The 18,320-nt window shown below is 32.6% G+C and overlaps 2 protein-coding genes across 10 annotated transcripts in view; one reads left to right on the plus strand and one right to left on the minus strand.

Annotated features, from left to right (window-relative positions):
- The window catches only part of LOC113518478 (insulin-like growth factor 2 mRNA-binding protein 1), an 81,680-nt gene extending 72,760 nt beyond the window's left edge, over nt 1-8,920 (plus strand). For all 9 annotated transcript variants that reach the window (XR_003402285.3, XM_026903441.3, XM_031911686.2 and 6 more), the window contains one exon: nt 2,853-8,920. Coding sequence is in view for 8 of the 9 variants with exons in the window: in XM_026903441.3 (XP_026759242.1) it covers nt 2,853-2,942 (90 nt within the window). In the remaining variant the exon portion in view is untranslated. The remainder of the gene's footprint in view (nt 1-2,852) is intronic.
- On the minus strand, nt 3,904-17,962 carry LOC116413266 (uncharacterized). Its single transcript, XM_052896657.1, has 9 exons — nt 17,821-17,962; nt 16,665-16,808; nt 16,017-16,157; nt 14,073-14,093; nt 13,323-13,382; nt 11,021-11,221; nt 10,329-10,676; nt 4,525-4,583; nt 3,904-4,008 (listed from the first exon to the last, which is right to left on the minus strand). Exons 1-9 carry the CDS (start codon nt 17,960-17,962, stop codon nt 3,904-3,906), a joined length of 1,221 nt encoding a protein of 406 aa, XP_052752617.1.
- Between the last annotated feature and the right edge of the window lie 358 nt (nt 17,963-18,320).

The following is an 18,320-nucleotide window of genomic DNA, read 5'->3' on the forward strand; positions in this document are numbered from 1 at the left end:
GAACTGAAATAGTTCACAGATATGACCACTGGTGCTAATTATCTCATGACTGTTTTGTCGCATAATTTGCTCGATCGATTCTAATTAAGTATTTTCTATATTGGGCTAATACCTACTTATAAAATTTCATTGGACTCAATTCTCGTTTAATCAAACATATCAGTTCTAAAAATGTCTTATTGCCCTATTACTACAATTTTCTGATTTTTCATATAAACTCATAACAATGTTGAATATTAGTCTGGGTAATTTTTTACCCAGTGGTTCTCAAGACTCTCAAGTCTTAATGTCATTTCAATGATGAATATAAAAAAAAAATAAAAACAAAAACTTGAACGTAGAGTTAGATAGACAAGTAGGCCATTCACCCTAAATAAGCGGGAAAAGGATTTGGTGGGAATTATGAACAAAATAAGTTTTGATTATTTTTACATTTTGAAGTGCAGTTAGTTTTAATATTTTGGACAAGAATTGGTAAAAAGAAGTATCTAATTTAAACCAAATAAAGGTTTCAACGCCCACTAATTAAAAATCATCATGATCCATTTGTACACAACGTTTCACATTTACACATTTTTACATTTATATTATACGCACACTTACTCACTGTATAATTATTATTTTTTTATCTCGTTATTGTGATTACATTGCCGAGTCTACCAGTACGTGAATAAGATGTACTACGCCTATGGTATGGAGTCAATCGTGAATAACAAAATTGTCTTTTAAAATCCATATGTTAAATTTAGAAAACAACATTTAATTAAAAAGTAAAATTAGTTTGTTGTCTAGGAAATTGTAAGAAGTTAGTAATAAACCACGTCAATAGACAATCGATTCCTACCATAGTATAACGTATTCACGTACTGACAGACTGGGCAAGGCAATAGCAATAAAGAGATAAAAAAGATTGTTACACTACTGTGCGTATAATGTGTGCATATTGAAATATGTACAAGTGAATCATTGAAGTTGCAAAAATAGCAAAAATTCACATAACTTTCAGTTAAAATGTTGAAAACTTTATTTGGAGATATTCTTTTTACCAATTCTTGTAGAAAATAATAAAACTAAATGCACTTCAAAACGTAAAAATAATCAGAATTTAAATAATTCCCAAAATGTAAAATACCAACGGTTGTTAAAAGTATATTAAAGAATTTGCAGTTTATCCATTTCTCATTAGTACCGCTCTTAAAATAAAAGATATTTTAATTAGGCGCAAGAATAATAACGAAATGACTTCAAAAATATTTGTAATTGAGTATATTTGAACAAAAAATAACAATAAAAAAGTTGTCTATCTAAATCCTAATCTGTCTTACCACAAACAAGTAAAACTTGCTATAGACTGGTGTTCAATACATATTTAGATGTGTCTACAAAAGCGTATCCAACATCTGTTTATGTCAAAGAATAGAAGGCCCTTGTTATTAAAAAGGTGTTTAAACTAACAAATTTTATTATAACAAATATATAGATTTAAACATTGTTACACCTACTAATTAATACTGTTTTTTCTTTTTTTATTTTTGTTCACATAGTGTTTTAAATTCTTTTTGTGGAAAGATCTTAAGTGATTAAATATTTTTTAGTCGGTTTAATAATGTTTATTTAAATTATAGATTATTTAAATAAAATTTATTTCTAAAGCACTTTTTCAAAACTTTATTTTGTTTATATTCATTTCACTGCCGCATTTCAAATAAAAATTTGTTGAAAAAGTAACTCAAAATTCATTACTATGGGATAATATACGATGATAAAAATTTTGCCTCCCTAACTAACACGACACTTAGACACATTTGCCTTATTTTTATATTTAGTTCGTTCCTTTTTATAACTATATCCACAGAGACAACATGGTAGATAGTAGGTACATAAATTGTATTTGTTCCGCTACATACCTACTAATAATAGTTATCAGGAGTTGTAAATTATCACCAATGTGCGCCGTGCTATCTAAACACTGCCGAGAACTTGTTTCTTAAAGATACGGGATTATTCCACGATTTTATAATTGGACATAACTAATTTTTTTTTTAATTTAATTACTTGCATAGAATTGTATTCTGTATATTTCCCATGCTATATTTAAACTGTAGTCAACATGAAATTCAAGATATTTATTTATTATTAATTTATTACACCGGAAACATATAAATATATACAATGACAGAAAAGTCAATTAACAGTATAGATAGAGGTGAACTGTAGAGAATGCCTCAGGCATTAAATCCGTCCTGTAGATATATTTAGATGTGCGCAAAAGTATTAATATATAAATAAAGGTACAAAAGTCCAATCTTGGTTATTGGAAAATATTGCATATTGTTAATCGACAATAGCATTGAGCCGGTTTATCATTTAGTTTTAAATATAAAATGCTCTATTTATGTAAATTTTTTGATAACTTAGATATTAATATTATCAGTATAGATGTGGTTACTATTTGAACAATATTACTGTGTCACCACTGCTGTTATTAAATATTTATTTTTCTTTGTTTTCACTAAGTATGTATTGTTGGAATGTAACAAGTCTTAACAATACATATAAGTTAAATCCAACTGGATACATTTAAAAAAACTGTTGTGTCAAGCGGTTTTTAAAAACATATATTTATACCTTTTGCACACCGACGCCGTAAAGAACACTATTGAAACTACAAAAAAATATAATGTTAGTTCTACATAATCGAAAATCTTATTACTTATTGGCCGTCGTGTGCGATGTCGGCGTGCAAATTGTTAATGTTTACATCAATCTGCAAATATTACCAAATTCGTCTTATATATCCCAGTTAATGTTGTGATGTCCACAGTTTTAACATTGGTATGTTAATGTTGCAGTCTGCCCAACGGCGTATCCGTGCTATGGTGGCGCAGGCTAGTGCGCCGGGCCGCCGCCGCGCTGCTCAGCCGCCGCCCGCACAGCAGTAAACGGCCTCCGATACCCCTCTACCCCGCGCGCCCCGATCACCACCTCACCCTAGCCCTCGCCACACAGTCAGCCTCGGCCAGCCTCCGCCCTCGGCAGCGTGCTCGATCCCGAGGCCGCCGCCCCTATCTCACAGGCCAGTAGCGCGTTATATCTCTATTAGCACAGTTAGAGTAGCCGGCGCACCTACGTTGTACAGACTGGACACGCCCGCTCCCCGTCTACCGAACACTGCGCAGGCAGGCTGTTGTGTTGACAGCATGTGTCCAAATGTTATTGTTGACATAATTATATTATTGTAGTGAATTGTAATTAAATACTATTGATAAATCCATATTTTATCCCGGGATTAACTATGTTGATGATGATTGATATTTGAATATTATATATATTATTCATATACACAATTTTTTTTAACGATAGTGACAGTTATATGAATTTATTGCCGTGAATATATTTAATTGTTATAATTGTTTTCCTACCATGTTATGCTACTACATTGTAAAGAGTTGTCATAGAATGCAATAGTTAACGATTACGTTCTCTATACATATACACATGTTGATAACAATAGCTATAGTATCTGACCATTATATACAAACGAGAAGATTGCATATTTTGTTTTGTTATAAAGTAATAGATTAATCTGTTGAGATCACTACACTGCTGTTAAATATAATTTTTGAAAGGGTGTGTGTGTGGGATATAAACCAACAGTAGGAACGGATAATGCACACGACTTTGCTTTATCGAGGAGGCTCAATGGAATAACGGATGCTTGGCGAGTATATTGTAAGAATATTTTCTTTAAAACGATACATGGAATTTCTGCATGCATGCTGAAGAAAACGTGTTGTACAATGGTTTTCTAGAATCAACTTATGTGTTGGGTGTTAAGTAACTAATCCAAAGAGTGAACGCCGATCGCTTGTCGAATTGGCACAGTGTTGTGACGAGCCTTGACTAGACCAGAGGGCGCGGCCGCGTCGGCGCCCGCGGTCTCTCGCGCCGGGCAGCCACGAGGCACTCGCAAGCGCTCTCGCCATTACGGAAATGATAATATCCATTCTGTGGATAAATATTTTTGATATAATAGTAATTGTTGGAGTGTAAGGAGTTTTAATTTGTAAGTGACATTTGTTGATTCGTTTTTTTGTAATTTTGTCTTTGTTAGCTTTATAATGTTTTCTTAACGGTGATTTTGAAAATTAAGGCGATATCGTAGCGTTAATGGTGCGAATGAAAGCGTCGCGTATTGGTCGGTTCTATCGTGATATGTTTTATTGTACGATTTGCGTTATACTTGTGCCAAGTGAGATAATTAAATATGAGAGATTAAGATTAAGTGAGTAATATCAAAATTAAAGAAAAAAAAACTTAGATATTTATATTTATAATTGTGATAATAATATATGGAAGTTTTGGCAAAAATGTTACTAAGAATGTTAAATCATTCTTATTTCCATTTTCTCAATTTTAGGTTAGATTATAATAAAATTATAAATTAAGTTATAGGCGATGTTGGGCATAATTATATAGTAGAAATGCGAGTGCGCAGCACGCCTTGAAGGTCACGAACTGTACCAAGTGCAGGACGTGCGGCCCACAAAGCCATTGCGTGGCGGCTGGTGGCGCGTGCTCATCTGCATAATACAAACCCGTTATTTTATAACATTAAAAACCCAAATAATTTGTCCCAAATGCATTAAAATAATTTTCATTTCATATCTGTCTCTTTGATAATTATGACCCTTTTGTGTAAATATTTGCACATCAAGTGTTTGTATATTTGCGAATCTTGAATTTTAAAATGCTATTTTCCAAATACATATCCATTTTATTATAATTGGATTTGCACAGCTATGATCTGTAATTTCTCATAATTTTTAAACACCTGTGGTCTGATCAATTGGCCATCAACAGTTTTGTATTGCTTCCACATATTATTGAAAATTAATCTCACTTATTGGCATTTCATTTGTTGTGACGGTTCCATAACTTCACTAACCGATCGGGCAAAATGCGTATATACTACAATAATGCATTGAAAGTTTTGTTTGTAAGCTAATATTTGACATGAGAGTAACTATACAAATGAACAAAATAATATGAGGCTGATGTCGACTATTCACAAATACGTTTAACTATTGATTAGTCATATCAATGAGGGGTACCTTTATTACATTAACATACTTATTTGTCGTGGTCATTATTCCTTAAATTGATGCAATATAAAGTATATGAACATATAATTAAAAAAATATTACGATCTATAAATGTTTACTTATTTCTTTATCAAGTCATGAGTTTATCAAAAACATAATTAAAATTTATTGGTTGTCATTTGTCAAATATTAGAAAGTTGTTTATTACTATTGTATCAAGGGCAGTTTTTACTATGAAACACTTAGGGGTAATTATATATTTTCCGTTCTAATCAATTTTATATAACCGGAAGTGCAACTTAAAAAAAGCCCTTAATAACATTTCAGGCCTATGCTCAAAGGCTTATTTATACGCTTTTGGTATTAAAGAACCGTAAAAAATTGATTAAAATAATAGGATAGGTTCCAATTAGAAAAAAAAAAAACTTACCGAGATTGTACCGTTTTACTATTGAAAGCCAAGTTAATGTGCTATTTATGACCCAAAAATATGACTTCGTTATATGTTCGATATATTAATAACAATATTTCATTGACCGTTTTACTATAATATATACTTGCATATTTTAAATGTATAAATGTTATGGTTTTAATATAAAAATAGTGCTGTTTCCAAACACGCTACGGAAAGTTTTATATTAGCTTTCGATATATATGCGTAATATGCGGTTATTGGCTTTCAAATCCATTATTCGCTATGCTGTTCAGAATTCGGACATTATTACACGTCCATATGATGAACTCCTTATCATTATCGAAAACACACTATTTTAAGTCGGTGATGTCATATAATCTATAACGCTATGAAATAGGCGACTACCTCAGAATATGCACAAATTTTTATTATATTTGGCAAATATAACTGTTGTATATATAGTATAGTATATTTAATAAATAAACTATGAATTATATATATGTGAAATAATTTTCATGCGTTTGAAATTAATTTTAACCTAAAAAATCTTTATAATCAATTTGTAAAATGAAATGATTAGATTTTTCACTACTGTATGAAATTAGCGACACCTAGAATATAAATTAATTACGCTGTTAAGTGTAATTAAGACATGATTTCATACTATATTGTGCCAAACTATAAAATTGCTGTGTCTATTCTCGCTCCTGCCGATATGACACCATGTATGTGCGTTAATAACTAATACACTCCGTCACTTAATATAGTGTGTTAGAGTGCCTCAAAATAAATGCATTGAATGATATCTGAGCAGTGTAATTGTTGGAATTTTACAAATTATACTTGGCTGGCAATGAAACACCGCATCTATTGCAGTTTGCAGTCTTTTAGTCCTTACAAGACTGACGCCCGGTGGCATTTCAATTTACTACCACGTAGTTGAACTAACTTATAACGAGCAACTACTGACAATAGTTGGAACACTAATAACATAACCGCAATATATTGCATTGACCAACTTAAGATAACGAAAGAAAAAATATATTTGTTTGTAATTATCTGTAGTGATAATAATATCAAAAAGTATCATCTCGGAAGTACAGCGAGTTCATGGAACCCCCTTACACCTGGTGGGCGGTTCTATTATGAGCTCGCTGCTCAAGCCGCACCATATTGAAAATGTTTTACAAGATATTTGACTCTAAGTCTGTTGACACTTATAATGTAACATTCCATACTTTAATAAATAACACCTAAGAGTGCTGAAATTTAGAGTCAGATATCATAATGTATATTCAAATATAATTTGGACAATGTATTTTAATGTTATTATGTGATAAGGACTTGTAATTATCTTTAATGGTCTTATGACCTAAAAAAACGATGAAGAATAATTTGCAATCACGATGTTAGCAGTTATTTGTATATTACGAACAATTTGTCTCTGTTTAAGGTAATATGTATCGATAAATTATGATACAGTAGAACCTCTAAAAGTTTAAGTTCAAGAAAAACTATAATAAAGTTCCAGTTATAAAAAGTACATAAGTGTACGTAGTATTAAGTGTTTAAACCAGACTAAACCTATAAAATGTTATACATCCACATTTTTACTTTACAACAGTTTCGTTTACATGTTTTTGAAGATTTAATAACAGTTTGGCAAGTCATAAAAATGGCATGTTTATAAATATTAATCTTTGCTCTTTCCTATTGCTAAACTAAATTGTAGATTGTGACTCTGACCGTGAATACAAAACCGTGCTTAAATTACACGGAATATTTTTTAAACAGACGGGCAGATAACCAATTTTGCTAACTACTATATTATTTATTCTCCGATAATTGTTAATTTTCCTAGAGCTCTTGCAATCGAAACGTAAAGTACTAGGTACTAGTAATAATTTGAGGTTTTATGTTACCGTGTATTTAAATTATTGAGGTTTTACCGTATATACTTACATATTTAACGTTTGAATTTGTGTGTTGAATATATATATATGAATTCATGTTGGTGTAACATTTTCACGCGATAATAAATATTCAATATTATGCTGGACAAGAAGTAGTATCGTCGTGTGTGAAGTGCAGCAGTGCGGTGGCGAGCGATGTCATTGGCGGACGTAGCCGTCGCCGCCTGTTGCGCTGCACCGCGACCGGCAGATTCCGCTTGCATCGGCAATCTAATGGAGTATGATAAACAGTTACTTTCACTACCACAGAGATGTACATATAAAGCATGTTGTTTATTCCTCCCAAATATAAGCAAGAGAGGTACATTGATTTGGAACGTGTTTAGGATGCAGAAATAGTTTTAGTTGATTAATTGTATCGTTGTGAAGTAGTGTTAAGTTGAGGGTAGGCGCGGGCGGCGCGCGGCCACGAGACTGAACTACACCCCTGCCGTCGCGCCCCCGCGCCCATTACTTACATGTCATTCTCGCTAATAATATACTTTATCATTCTTGTTTGACGATCTACTGTTATTTACATTATAATATTACTTTCTCATGTGTGTAACCACTTTTGTGTATTAGACGTGTGAACGACCGAATTTTATTTCATTTATTTTGTGCATGATTGTATTTGAAAATAGGTAGTAGAAATCTAATGTGACCGATTTATTTACAAATTAGATAATTCATTATTGAAGTTATTTTTATCAGACCATGATACCTATGTATTTTTTATTTGAATTAATTTCAATTTATTGTTAAACTTTTATTTAGTGGGGAAATGGAGCACTTATTCTGTTGTTCGTACGTTACACCCTTCAATATAATTAAAGTTTCTTGCAGTTAAATAGTGTTTAATGTACGTATGTATTTATGTACGTTACTGGAACTTGTAAGAGTGCAGAGGCACGTAGCGGACGAAGGCAGTGTCGCCGATACGAGGTGAACCGGCTCGGTGTTTGTGTAGGCCCGCACGTCGCGTCGCGCCCTGTGATAATAGATTTTAAGGGGCAGCCTACGCATGTGCACGACGCACACATACACACGTACGCGCCGGGTCGGATTCACCTCACGCGACACTCGCATTTAGATATCGAGAAGCTATTATTGTTACTTCTCAAACTTATTAAGGTCCAATGTACAATTGATTTTCGGTTTTTTTTTGCAAGTAACTGTTCATACTGGATGTTTTTAACATACATATTCCACCAAAATTTTACTTTGAATTTTACTGTTATTTTTAGAGAACCATTTATAATTGGTATAAGTTTTGAAACTAATAACTACCTCAATATTACTAAATGAATATGATAATTATCTTTGTGCATGTTTTTGGGAACTGAATTTAAAATATTCAATATAGTATAAGGATGCTATTTTAAAACATCGTAATGGAAAATTGTCAAAATTAGGTTTCTTAACGTAATAAAAGTGAGAAAATTTAATTGTTTTTAAATTATATATCCTCAATTACAATTCCCATTCCTATTAGTCACCTTTCCTCATAAATAGTTCACATCTTATGAGTATTAGCACTGATGTCCAAATCTTAATTATTACAATCTCGCTATTAACTATATTTCAATTCATTATAAATTACAACTATTTCAAAGGTACTGATATTTCCAGATATTTACAACGCAAAATGTTGTAAATCTGGATATATCTGAAAGGGCGTACAAATTACGCTCTGTACTATACTGTACTGTCTACGCTAAACAACTATAGCTCATTATAACCTTTTTTTTTTAAGAATCGGCTGTAGTTAACACTTTCTTATTACACTATCCCTGTTGGCAAAAAAATTACTGAAGACTGTACAATACAATAGTTACAAACTGAAACTTATCTGATGGGATTCGATTCCACATCTTTCTGCTATAAATGAATGAAATGTCTGTAAATTTTCTACTATTAAAATTAATTTGTATTTTTTCAACCTCTAATTATTTAGAATTCTTAAATGCAGGATTACACATTAAAATATTTTCAAGTAGAAGTAGTAGGTATTATTTACTATTCAGTAGTATTAGCTGACTTGAAATAGCTTTAGAGTAGATTAAATCCCAGCTGAACACCTATAAAAAATCCCAAGTTAGGGTTGCGACCTCGCAATCCTTACTAACAGAGCAGGCCACTTAGGTGCATTATGTTATCGTACGTTTATTTAAACGAAGTTTCAATTATCTACAAAATTCACCGGCGAGACCTTAGGCTTTAATGCGTAAGTAGATACATATTTTGAAATCAAGTTCATTGGTAAATATGCATATGTACGATACCGTAGAGGGAGGATCGTTGATTATTTTATTAAATATATAGGTATTATCATGTTGTACATTGTTTAGTCTAATCAAAAATCAGTATTATAATCAGAGGCGGATTAAACGTCCAGAGCGCAGTCGTTGATGACTAAAGTTATGAATCGTTTATTTTAAAATTGATACAAGTGTGATTAACATTCAATTATCCAAAAATAAAATGTATCTTCATTGTTGCATTGCGAAATTGTCAATAACATCGTAATAGTTTTAGTATTGATTGATCGAAGTTTGATTAAATGTTAATTATTGCTAACGAATTTAATCTCTTATCTGTCATGGTTGAGCGATGCAATTGCTGACTGCCTTTGATACACACACATTCATAAGACTATGCCAATGTTTGGATAAGTTGTATCTTATTGTGTAAACATGCATAAGTACTTAGTGACAATTAAATATATTTTTTTGTTTAAAAATTCTATGCGCGCAATCTCGCGCCCCTAGGCACGTGCCTAGTTTGTCTTAGGGGGATAATCAGCCTCTGATTATGACAATTATCTAAGAACTAAAACTTATATGAAAGTTCTACAGAGCGGATTGTATGGATTAGTATGACAAAAAGCGTGATTATCAGGAAATGGTATAGGATATCTAGAACTGCCAGCCAAGTGCACTTTTAGTGTAGTCTTTTGTCGGTAGGTGGAGGGCCGTTCCTCATATATTTCTTTGTTTTTTAGTAAATATAAAGGCTTTCTTGTTTTCCTTGTATTTTTCCCTTTCGTCTTAGAAGTAAATAATAGTTGGTCTCCTTTTAATTCACTGATTAACTCTGCAGCTACTTGATCTATAATTGGATTTTTAAAGATACTTTTTTCTGTATTAAATTCTTTCGTTGTTTTTGTAATTCTTAACTTCACTTTATACGGAGTGGATAATGCTAAAATACATATATATTATGTGAGATTTGCACCATACGTATAGTTTTAGGTATTATTTATAACAAGTAGATGTGAAAACCGACTTCTATTGAGACAAAACCAGTTAATTTGGTCAAAAAATTAATGTACTGGACCGATTTTGATAAAAATTGTATGGTGGCCAATCTGTATATCCTTTCAGTAAAAAAAAAATAATTCAAATCTCTTGTTCTGTTCTTCCTCAAAACTCCATCATTTATAAATAAACAAAAAAAAAAAAAAAATAAACTAAATGAGAACTTGACTTTTTTTAAGTTTGTTGAAAAAGATTTGTTGAAACCCTGTAAACAAGTAATGAACTTACATGTCATTTTTTTAATAGTATTATTAATGTATCTTGAGGTTGAAACTGTTACAATGTCTTGTGTAGATGGATTCGTTTCTGGTAAGTTAATCTCAGTAGTTGTACTTAAAGTTGTTGGACGTTTTGGATTAATTGAAGTCGTCGATGACTCCACAATAGTTGAGACTGTTGTCCATACATCCTGGTACGTAGCCGGTTTCGCTACGATAACAATAAAAACAAGAATAAATATCATTATCTCTAATATTTCACCATTATCTAAACTAATATTATATAGTGGAAAGATTTGATATTTTTGTTTATGATTTAACTAAAACGCTAGACCGATTTTGAAAAATTCTTTGACTGCTAGAAAGCTACATCTTCACCGAGTAACATGGGATTTATTTAAAAAAAAAAATTTGACCTACCTAAATTGGAGCAGTGTAACCCAAGGTATCAAAATATTACCTATAAAAGTTATTTATTTTGCGTGCGCTGCGAAAACTATTAACGATATATAAAATAGTATGAATAGCACTCATTATTACTCACAAAAAATAATAGTCAATCCACAATAACAGTTTTTGTTTTCAAGTACGGGTGGAATTGAATAGTAGTGGTTGTATATTTGTATCATGATATTAATTCTTATCCATTTAAACGGTTTAACATGTTAAGGCTGATTATGTACGTGTAATTTCCACTATTAGTATTCAAATCACACTGTTTAGAAACTATGAGGGGTATAAAAATTCTCTAAATAAGAAAAATTACACGGTTTGAATAAACTCCTAATAAGTTTAGTTTATTAATACAATACTAATTTGCATTAAATAGTAGTTTTTAAATTTGAAACCTATACAGTGAATGAACAAATTGCTACACGGTTGAAACACGAATGGGACAGAGGTACCCAAGCAAACGCCTGCTAGATAATAATGTTGCATTGTCGTTGCTGAGTATTGTATTTTTTTTTTTTTATTAATTTTAATGGGTAAAAATAGAACGGTAACCCCGATTGCGATGTTGATATATATGTTAGCGGGGCACTAGTGAGAGACGATAGAATGCGAGTCAGTTCCTCCATCGGAACCAATTCAACAAGAATTAACTTGGATACTAGGGGTATATGTCTAGAGGGAACATGACAGCGTGGAGGTCGACCTGATAGAGTATATTGCTAGTAATAGGGCTGTCAGGCCCTATTACTAATGACTATCCCGTTTGAATCCTGTGCAATACGGACGTGTGGAGGACGATCTAATAGGTTATGTTAATTACTAACAATAGACCTGTTAAACACCATTACTAACAATTCCTTATCCCTAATACTGTGTGTATACTGGCGTGGCACCAATGAATGGACAATAAATAAGAATGAAGTCTGGTCATTTGGTTCATCGTTCAACAATAATTAATTAACCACGACGGTTTCCAAGGGGACCGCGTGGAGGACAACCTGACCGTATATTGCTAGCAAAGGGCATTAGGTTCCATTATTAATAATCAATCTTATTTCCTCCTTGGACCATATTCAATATGGATATTACAAAAGTATCTATAAAACATTTATTTTAAACTTTCGCGGTGTTTTCACATATTTTATATACACAATCGGGACTCGAACCTATAAAGGCTTTTATATCGCGTTAAGTCATGATTGAGTATTTGAAATATGTTAAAATAATTGAAATTCTTAAAATAATTCAAATTCTTCAAATAATTAAATTCTTGAGTGCGAGTTGCAGCTACTAGGATAACAGAAAGTGCTAGGCATTTCATTCAACAATTAGAAAAGCACACACTTCCGCTGTGAGTGAGATAAACATAATATTATCTGTTTACGTTACAAATGGCTAAACACCTACTTGTTGCTAATTGGCCGATATTTCTTACTGCCACCTTTACAAGAGTAAGAAGGCACTATGCACCTGCATACGTCATAGCTACATACGCTTCATTGATTAATTACTTACAATATTGCAACATGCCGTCGCCTGCTACAAATACTTATATTGATAGTGCAGCGCGCACTTGGGTGCGCGGCCTACAAAGTAAATATTTATACCTCAGATCCTAGCGTGGTTACAGAGAAGAGTCCTTTTATAGTTTATTGTTTTAGTGCATACTGGGAAGGTGGCTTTTAAGATACTGTATACTTTATATTAGTTTAGACAGTTGAACGGTGTCAAAAGAACTAGCCAAACAAATTGCTTTTATATGAATAGTCACTACATCCAGAAATTATTTTTATACTCAGACCTATGTTCTTTATACTTATAAGATCAATACATAATCTGTTTCGTTTACAAAATTATACCTGTCTGTTCTGGATGCCCACCAAATGGGTCCTCGTAATCAAATCTTAACTGTCGTCTGTCTGTAAATATACAAAGGAAAATATAAACAATAAATATGTATTAACTACAATTTAATTAGAAATAATTATGATTGTAAAATAATAGATGCACATTAACATACCTTTCTGTTTCGGCATTCTTCTGTAATTTAATGGCAATTCATTTTTCCAATACGTATCTACGAATCGGATATTATTTATGTATATATTACTATTATTTTAATATGTACATGTATATTACATGTATGATGTACATTTTATTGTATTATATATAATATATAAAATTTTAGCTATACGGTTTTTACCCTTGAACATTCTATAGTTTTCTTTCAGCTTCTCAAAGATTGCCTGTAAGAGATCCCTCTATGGGATAAGCCCGCCATCGTATATTAAATCTTTTAATGTGTCCATCGTAAATTATGTACAATAAAGATTTTACAATACAATACTTATTATTAATGTTAGGAGTTAGCATTTAGGCGAAAATATGAGATGGAAATAAGATATCAAATATTTAAACTTTACTCTTAGTTACAAGTTACTACTACCTACTCAAATATAAAATTGCGTCGCAATTTTAAAAGTTGCTAACTAGATGAATGAACGTAGTGTAGTAGTAATCGCAAAGCAATAAATAGAAACCTTAATGAACTTAAAATAATTGTTAGCATGGGTAATGAGTAAGTATAGTAGGAACAAAATTAAACTTACCATGCTTTCCCAATGGGAGATCTGTAAAAAATACATCGATACAAACCAAATTAGCGTTTGTTTCAATAATATTCAATAGTATTGAATAGGTAGGTATATATACATCTATATATTACCACCTTTGCACAAAATGAATACGTAAACGCTCAGGTATATTGATTATCTCATAAACATGTCGCATTTGTACCTATAAAATTTACTCATTATTCTACTAGTAGGTACCACATATTTATTTCTAAAAGGGGTCGCTCTGAGCTTCTCTATTTGTAAATATTAATAATTTTATTTACATAATTATTATATATGTATTTTATTTAAATTTATATAATATTAGATAATTATCTTCTATTAAAAAAAAATATATTTGCTTGAAAAATTGTCTTTTTATGGTTCCTTCACAATGTTTTTATATTTTCCAGTAGATAGAAGAATTAAAGAGATCAAAAATAGAATACTATGTTGATTTTAGTTTAATTAAAAAAGTCAAAACAAAAAGAATTGCAAGTATGAAGTCGCTTTTAATTTCCGTCAATAATACACCACAGTAAGAGTGGTACGAACGATGGGTGTTACGGTGTTTTTATTCTGTGATGCGCGTGATGCTGTTTCATGTCTATAGGCGATGATTAGACCTTTCAGGTGAGTCGTCGGCTTGTTTTTCATTGTAACTGCCACATTTAGAGAAGTTTGTTAAATTAACAATAATAAGATAGTATTTAAGGACAATTAAAATTGTGGACGTATTAATGAAATTGGTAATTGCCAATAACAAGTCTTAATAAATCGGTTACTGACTCGAACATTCCAATCTATTCTAAAGAATTACTAAATGTTAATTTACTCTTAGTGCGGCAGTTAACCTCATAAAAAACTAATCGCATAATTGTATATCTTCATGTCCTTGCGTGATACGATAAATTATCGACGCAGCCTTTCTATTTTATAATTAGGTCAATAATTACAAGACATGACAAGTATACAAACCATAATGATGATGAATGTGCGATGAGAGGGGCGTTCACGTGATCAATTTAGAATAGTGGATATGAAATATTCATAATATATTTTCATATATCGATCCCACTCCGATGGAACAGTTGTTTAGTTTCTAACTATATCCATTTCGTTACATACTGGTCTCATATAGTACCTGCTAGAGTACAACATAAAGTAATAAAGTGCGGTTACTGAAGCATATAAGACACTTGCGACACCAGTGTGGGGGGAACATATAAAAGTGCCTGTTACATTGTCTCCATTTTTAAACCCCTAAAGCCTGCCACCGACAATATCTAGGTGTTTCAAAAATATTCCTTTTAGCACAGCAACAAAATTGCCTCTCGTTATTTAACTGCTGTTTAAAATGTAGGTATATGATTTTTTAATGGCCAATAATGTAAGAAATAGTGTAACTTCATATACGCTGGCGGAGTACCAGTGAGAGATGATAATTGAGGATGTAAGCAAGACAGTTGCGCCATGAACTCATTAAGAATTAACCATGATGGGTTATTTACTTTATTTATTGTTTATTGCACAATAAAACTTTTTTTTTTATACAACTTAGAATGGCAAACAAGCTGACAGCTCACCTGATGGAAAGTAATAACCGTTGCCTATAGACATGAGCAGTACCATAGACATAACAGAGTATACTGTTTCGCCCATGATACCCCCCTTGCGTTGCCATTCCTGAGGACTCAGATGTTATTCCTCTGTACCCTGTAAATTCATGCCATATCCCACCCTTCAAACCGAAACACAGCCATGCAAACACAACTGCTTCACGGTAGAAACATGAATGGGACAGAGGTACCCAAGCAATCGACTTTTGTACAAAGTCTCCCTTTGTACAAGTGGCGAGCTTGGTACTTAGTTTCTAGAGGGATTTAATATATTTGTGAGTGCCTATTATGGGTATGATAGGTATTCAAAGATTCTTACTGATCCGTCTCCGGAAGTTAGGGTTATAAGGCAATAGCGGTCCATGTGTAAGCATTGAAAATGGAGTGGATGTAGTCCCGGGCATTGATGTAGACATTTCCAAATTTGCGTTTGTCGGCCACAATTTTTCCTCTGTCACACCTGCGAAAAAGTGAGGGACAATTTCTTTTATACAATTTAGAACGACAACACTTAAAACGGTTCACCTGATGTAAAGTGGTAACTGTCGTCTATAGACATGTACAATGATGTAAAGAGTATACTGTGGCGCCAATGATACCCTTCATGCATTGCCATTCTTGAGAACTAAGATGTTTTTATTTCACCAGATGGTAATGGAATGGTAACCTCGCTTGCGCTAACGGTATACGCTGGCTGGGCATCATTGAGGGATGATAGGTGAGAATGAAAAGGCATGTCAGTTAACCCATCGACTTCCCATTACTAACAAGCCAGTTAGTAATAGTTAGAGATCAAATTAAAAATTAATATTTTTTTGTTTTAATATGTTGCTGTGTTGTATTTGACGACCTTGACGGTCTAATGATTTAACACACCGCTTTACCTTCCAATGGTGGCAGGTTCGGCTTCCGCACGATACATACTGCTTGTTTTGGTTTAAATAATAAAAAATATTAAATACTTTACCAATACTGCCATCACCTGTCCACTGCATTAACCGCGGTACAGTAGCGTCCGTCCTTGCTTCATTGGTAGTAGCACATGTTAAACCATCTACATTTTCAGTGTTCTTATCAGCCTCGTTTTTTTCACGTAACAACTTTCCGTACTCTTAGAAAAATAATTTATTATATTGTACTAAAATATCATCATCGATGATCAATATCCGGCGATAATTAGGACTAGTGCACTTATGGAACCAACTTGGTGTGTCAGTCAATTTGACCCACCTGATAGGAAATGGGAACTATGGCCTATAGACATAAACAGTACAATGAATGTCACAGAAAATTCAAAATTCAAATCATCTTTATACAAATCATAGACTTAGTATAACGTACTATACAAATAGACTTGTTTACAAGCATTTTAAATCGTCATTTTTTAAAAAATCTTCTGCAGGATTTTGAAAGTTGTCGTGAATTATTTGTCGAGAACCTCAACAGTTTTATATATATACGGATATATATACAACAGAGATATTAAAAAATGCAAAAAATGTATGTAAACTTAAAACTGCTAATTCGATTTTGATAATATTTCTAAGAGTATAATCTGTCAGATAGAAACGAATTTTCCAAATCGCTTTATATTTGACGGAATTAATAGGTACCGAAAAAACTTTTACAGATTTGAGTTTTCTCCTGTTTTGAAGTCGATTGAAAAAGCAAGTAAGACGGAAGTAACCATGCGAATGTATAGTTACAGATTGTTTACTATTTATTACAATAGCCACCTATCACCATCGCATCGCTCGCCATCGACAGGGAATCCATCCTCACACCTTAAAACCAGAACGCTCATGCACAGTGTGGTTTCAAAGGAGCTCCCTTCTGTGAACACTTAGGTTGTGAAATGATCTTCCTACCGAGACTTTCCGAGACATGGAGTTCTTCAAAAAGGACATATTAAGGTATCTTAAAGGTCACCAACGCACGCTTGACAGCCTGGTGTTACAGGCATCCATAGGCAACAATAACCCCGTTTACCATTAGGCGCGTCATATGCTTGTTTGCTACCAAAGTAATATAAAAAAAAAGAATAATAACAATTACGATTATATAAGAAAATTCTATATTATTATTATTATTATTTCTGAAAAATGTTTGTTAAGATTACCCACCTGATTTAAGTATTTCCACTAGTAATAACGCTTGTTTTAAGTCTTCATCTGAATCTTCTGCCGAATAGGCAGCACAGCTAACATTGTTGTGACAATATAATACAAGTAGAAATAATTCAAAGTATAACTGAAATTGCAACATTGCAGTGCATTACCAGTTTTATATTTATTACATTCTCATATTTTATTGCTCGATCCAACGATAGCACATTTGTGTAGAATAAGTAATAATAAGATTTTAATGGGTGAAAACGGGGGGGGGGAAGGGATTGTTAGTAATGGAGACTCCCATTTCTAGCAATATACTTAACCAGGTCGACCTCCTCGTGGTTCCCCCTGGAAACTATCATGATTAATTCCTGATGAATTAATCATGATGGGCTAACTGGCCTGTTTTCATCCTCATCGATCACCCTTTACTGGTGCCCCGTCAGCGTATCCCATTAGCGCAGGCGGGGTTACCACTCCATTTACATCCAATAAAAAAAAATGGGTGAAAA

This window comes from Galleria mellonella, unplaced genomic scaffold, assembly GCF_026898425.1.
Source record: "Galleria mellonella isolate WM207_F2 unplaced genomic scaffold, CSIRO_AGI_GalMel_v1 utg33, whole genome shotgun sequence".
Taxonomy (NCBI): Eukaryota; Metazoa; Arthropoda; class Insecta; order Lepidoptera; family Pyralidae; genus Galleria; species Galleria mellonella.

Excerpts from the sequence above, each read along its gene's own strand:
- LOC116413266 (XM_052896657.1), bottom strand. The coding sequence starts at position 17,962 with ATGTTGCAATTTCAGTTATACTTTGAATTATTTCTACTTGTATTATAT. Across the intron at positions 16,158-16,664 it reads GACAGGTGATGGCAGTATTG|GTGTGACAGAGGAAAAATTG; the intron begins GTAAAGTATTTA and ends ACTTTTTCGCAG. Across the intron at positions 4,009-4,524 it reads GGCCGCACGTCCTGCACTTG|AATGGATATTATCATTTCCG; the intron begins GTACAGTTCGTG and ends ATTTATCCACAG.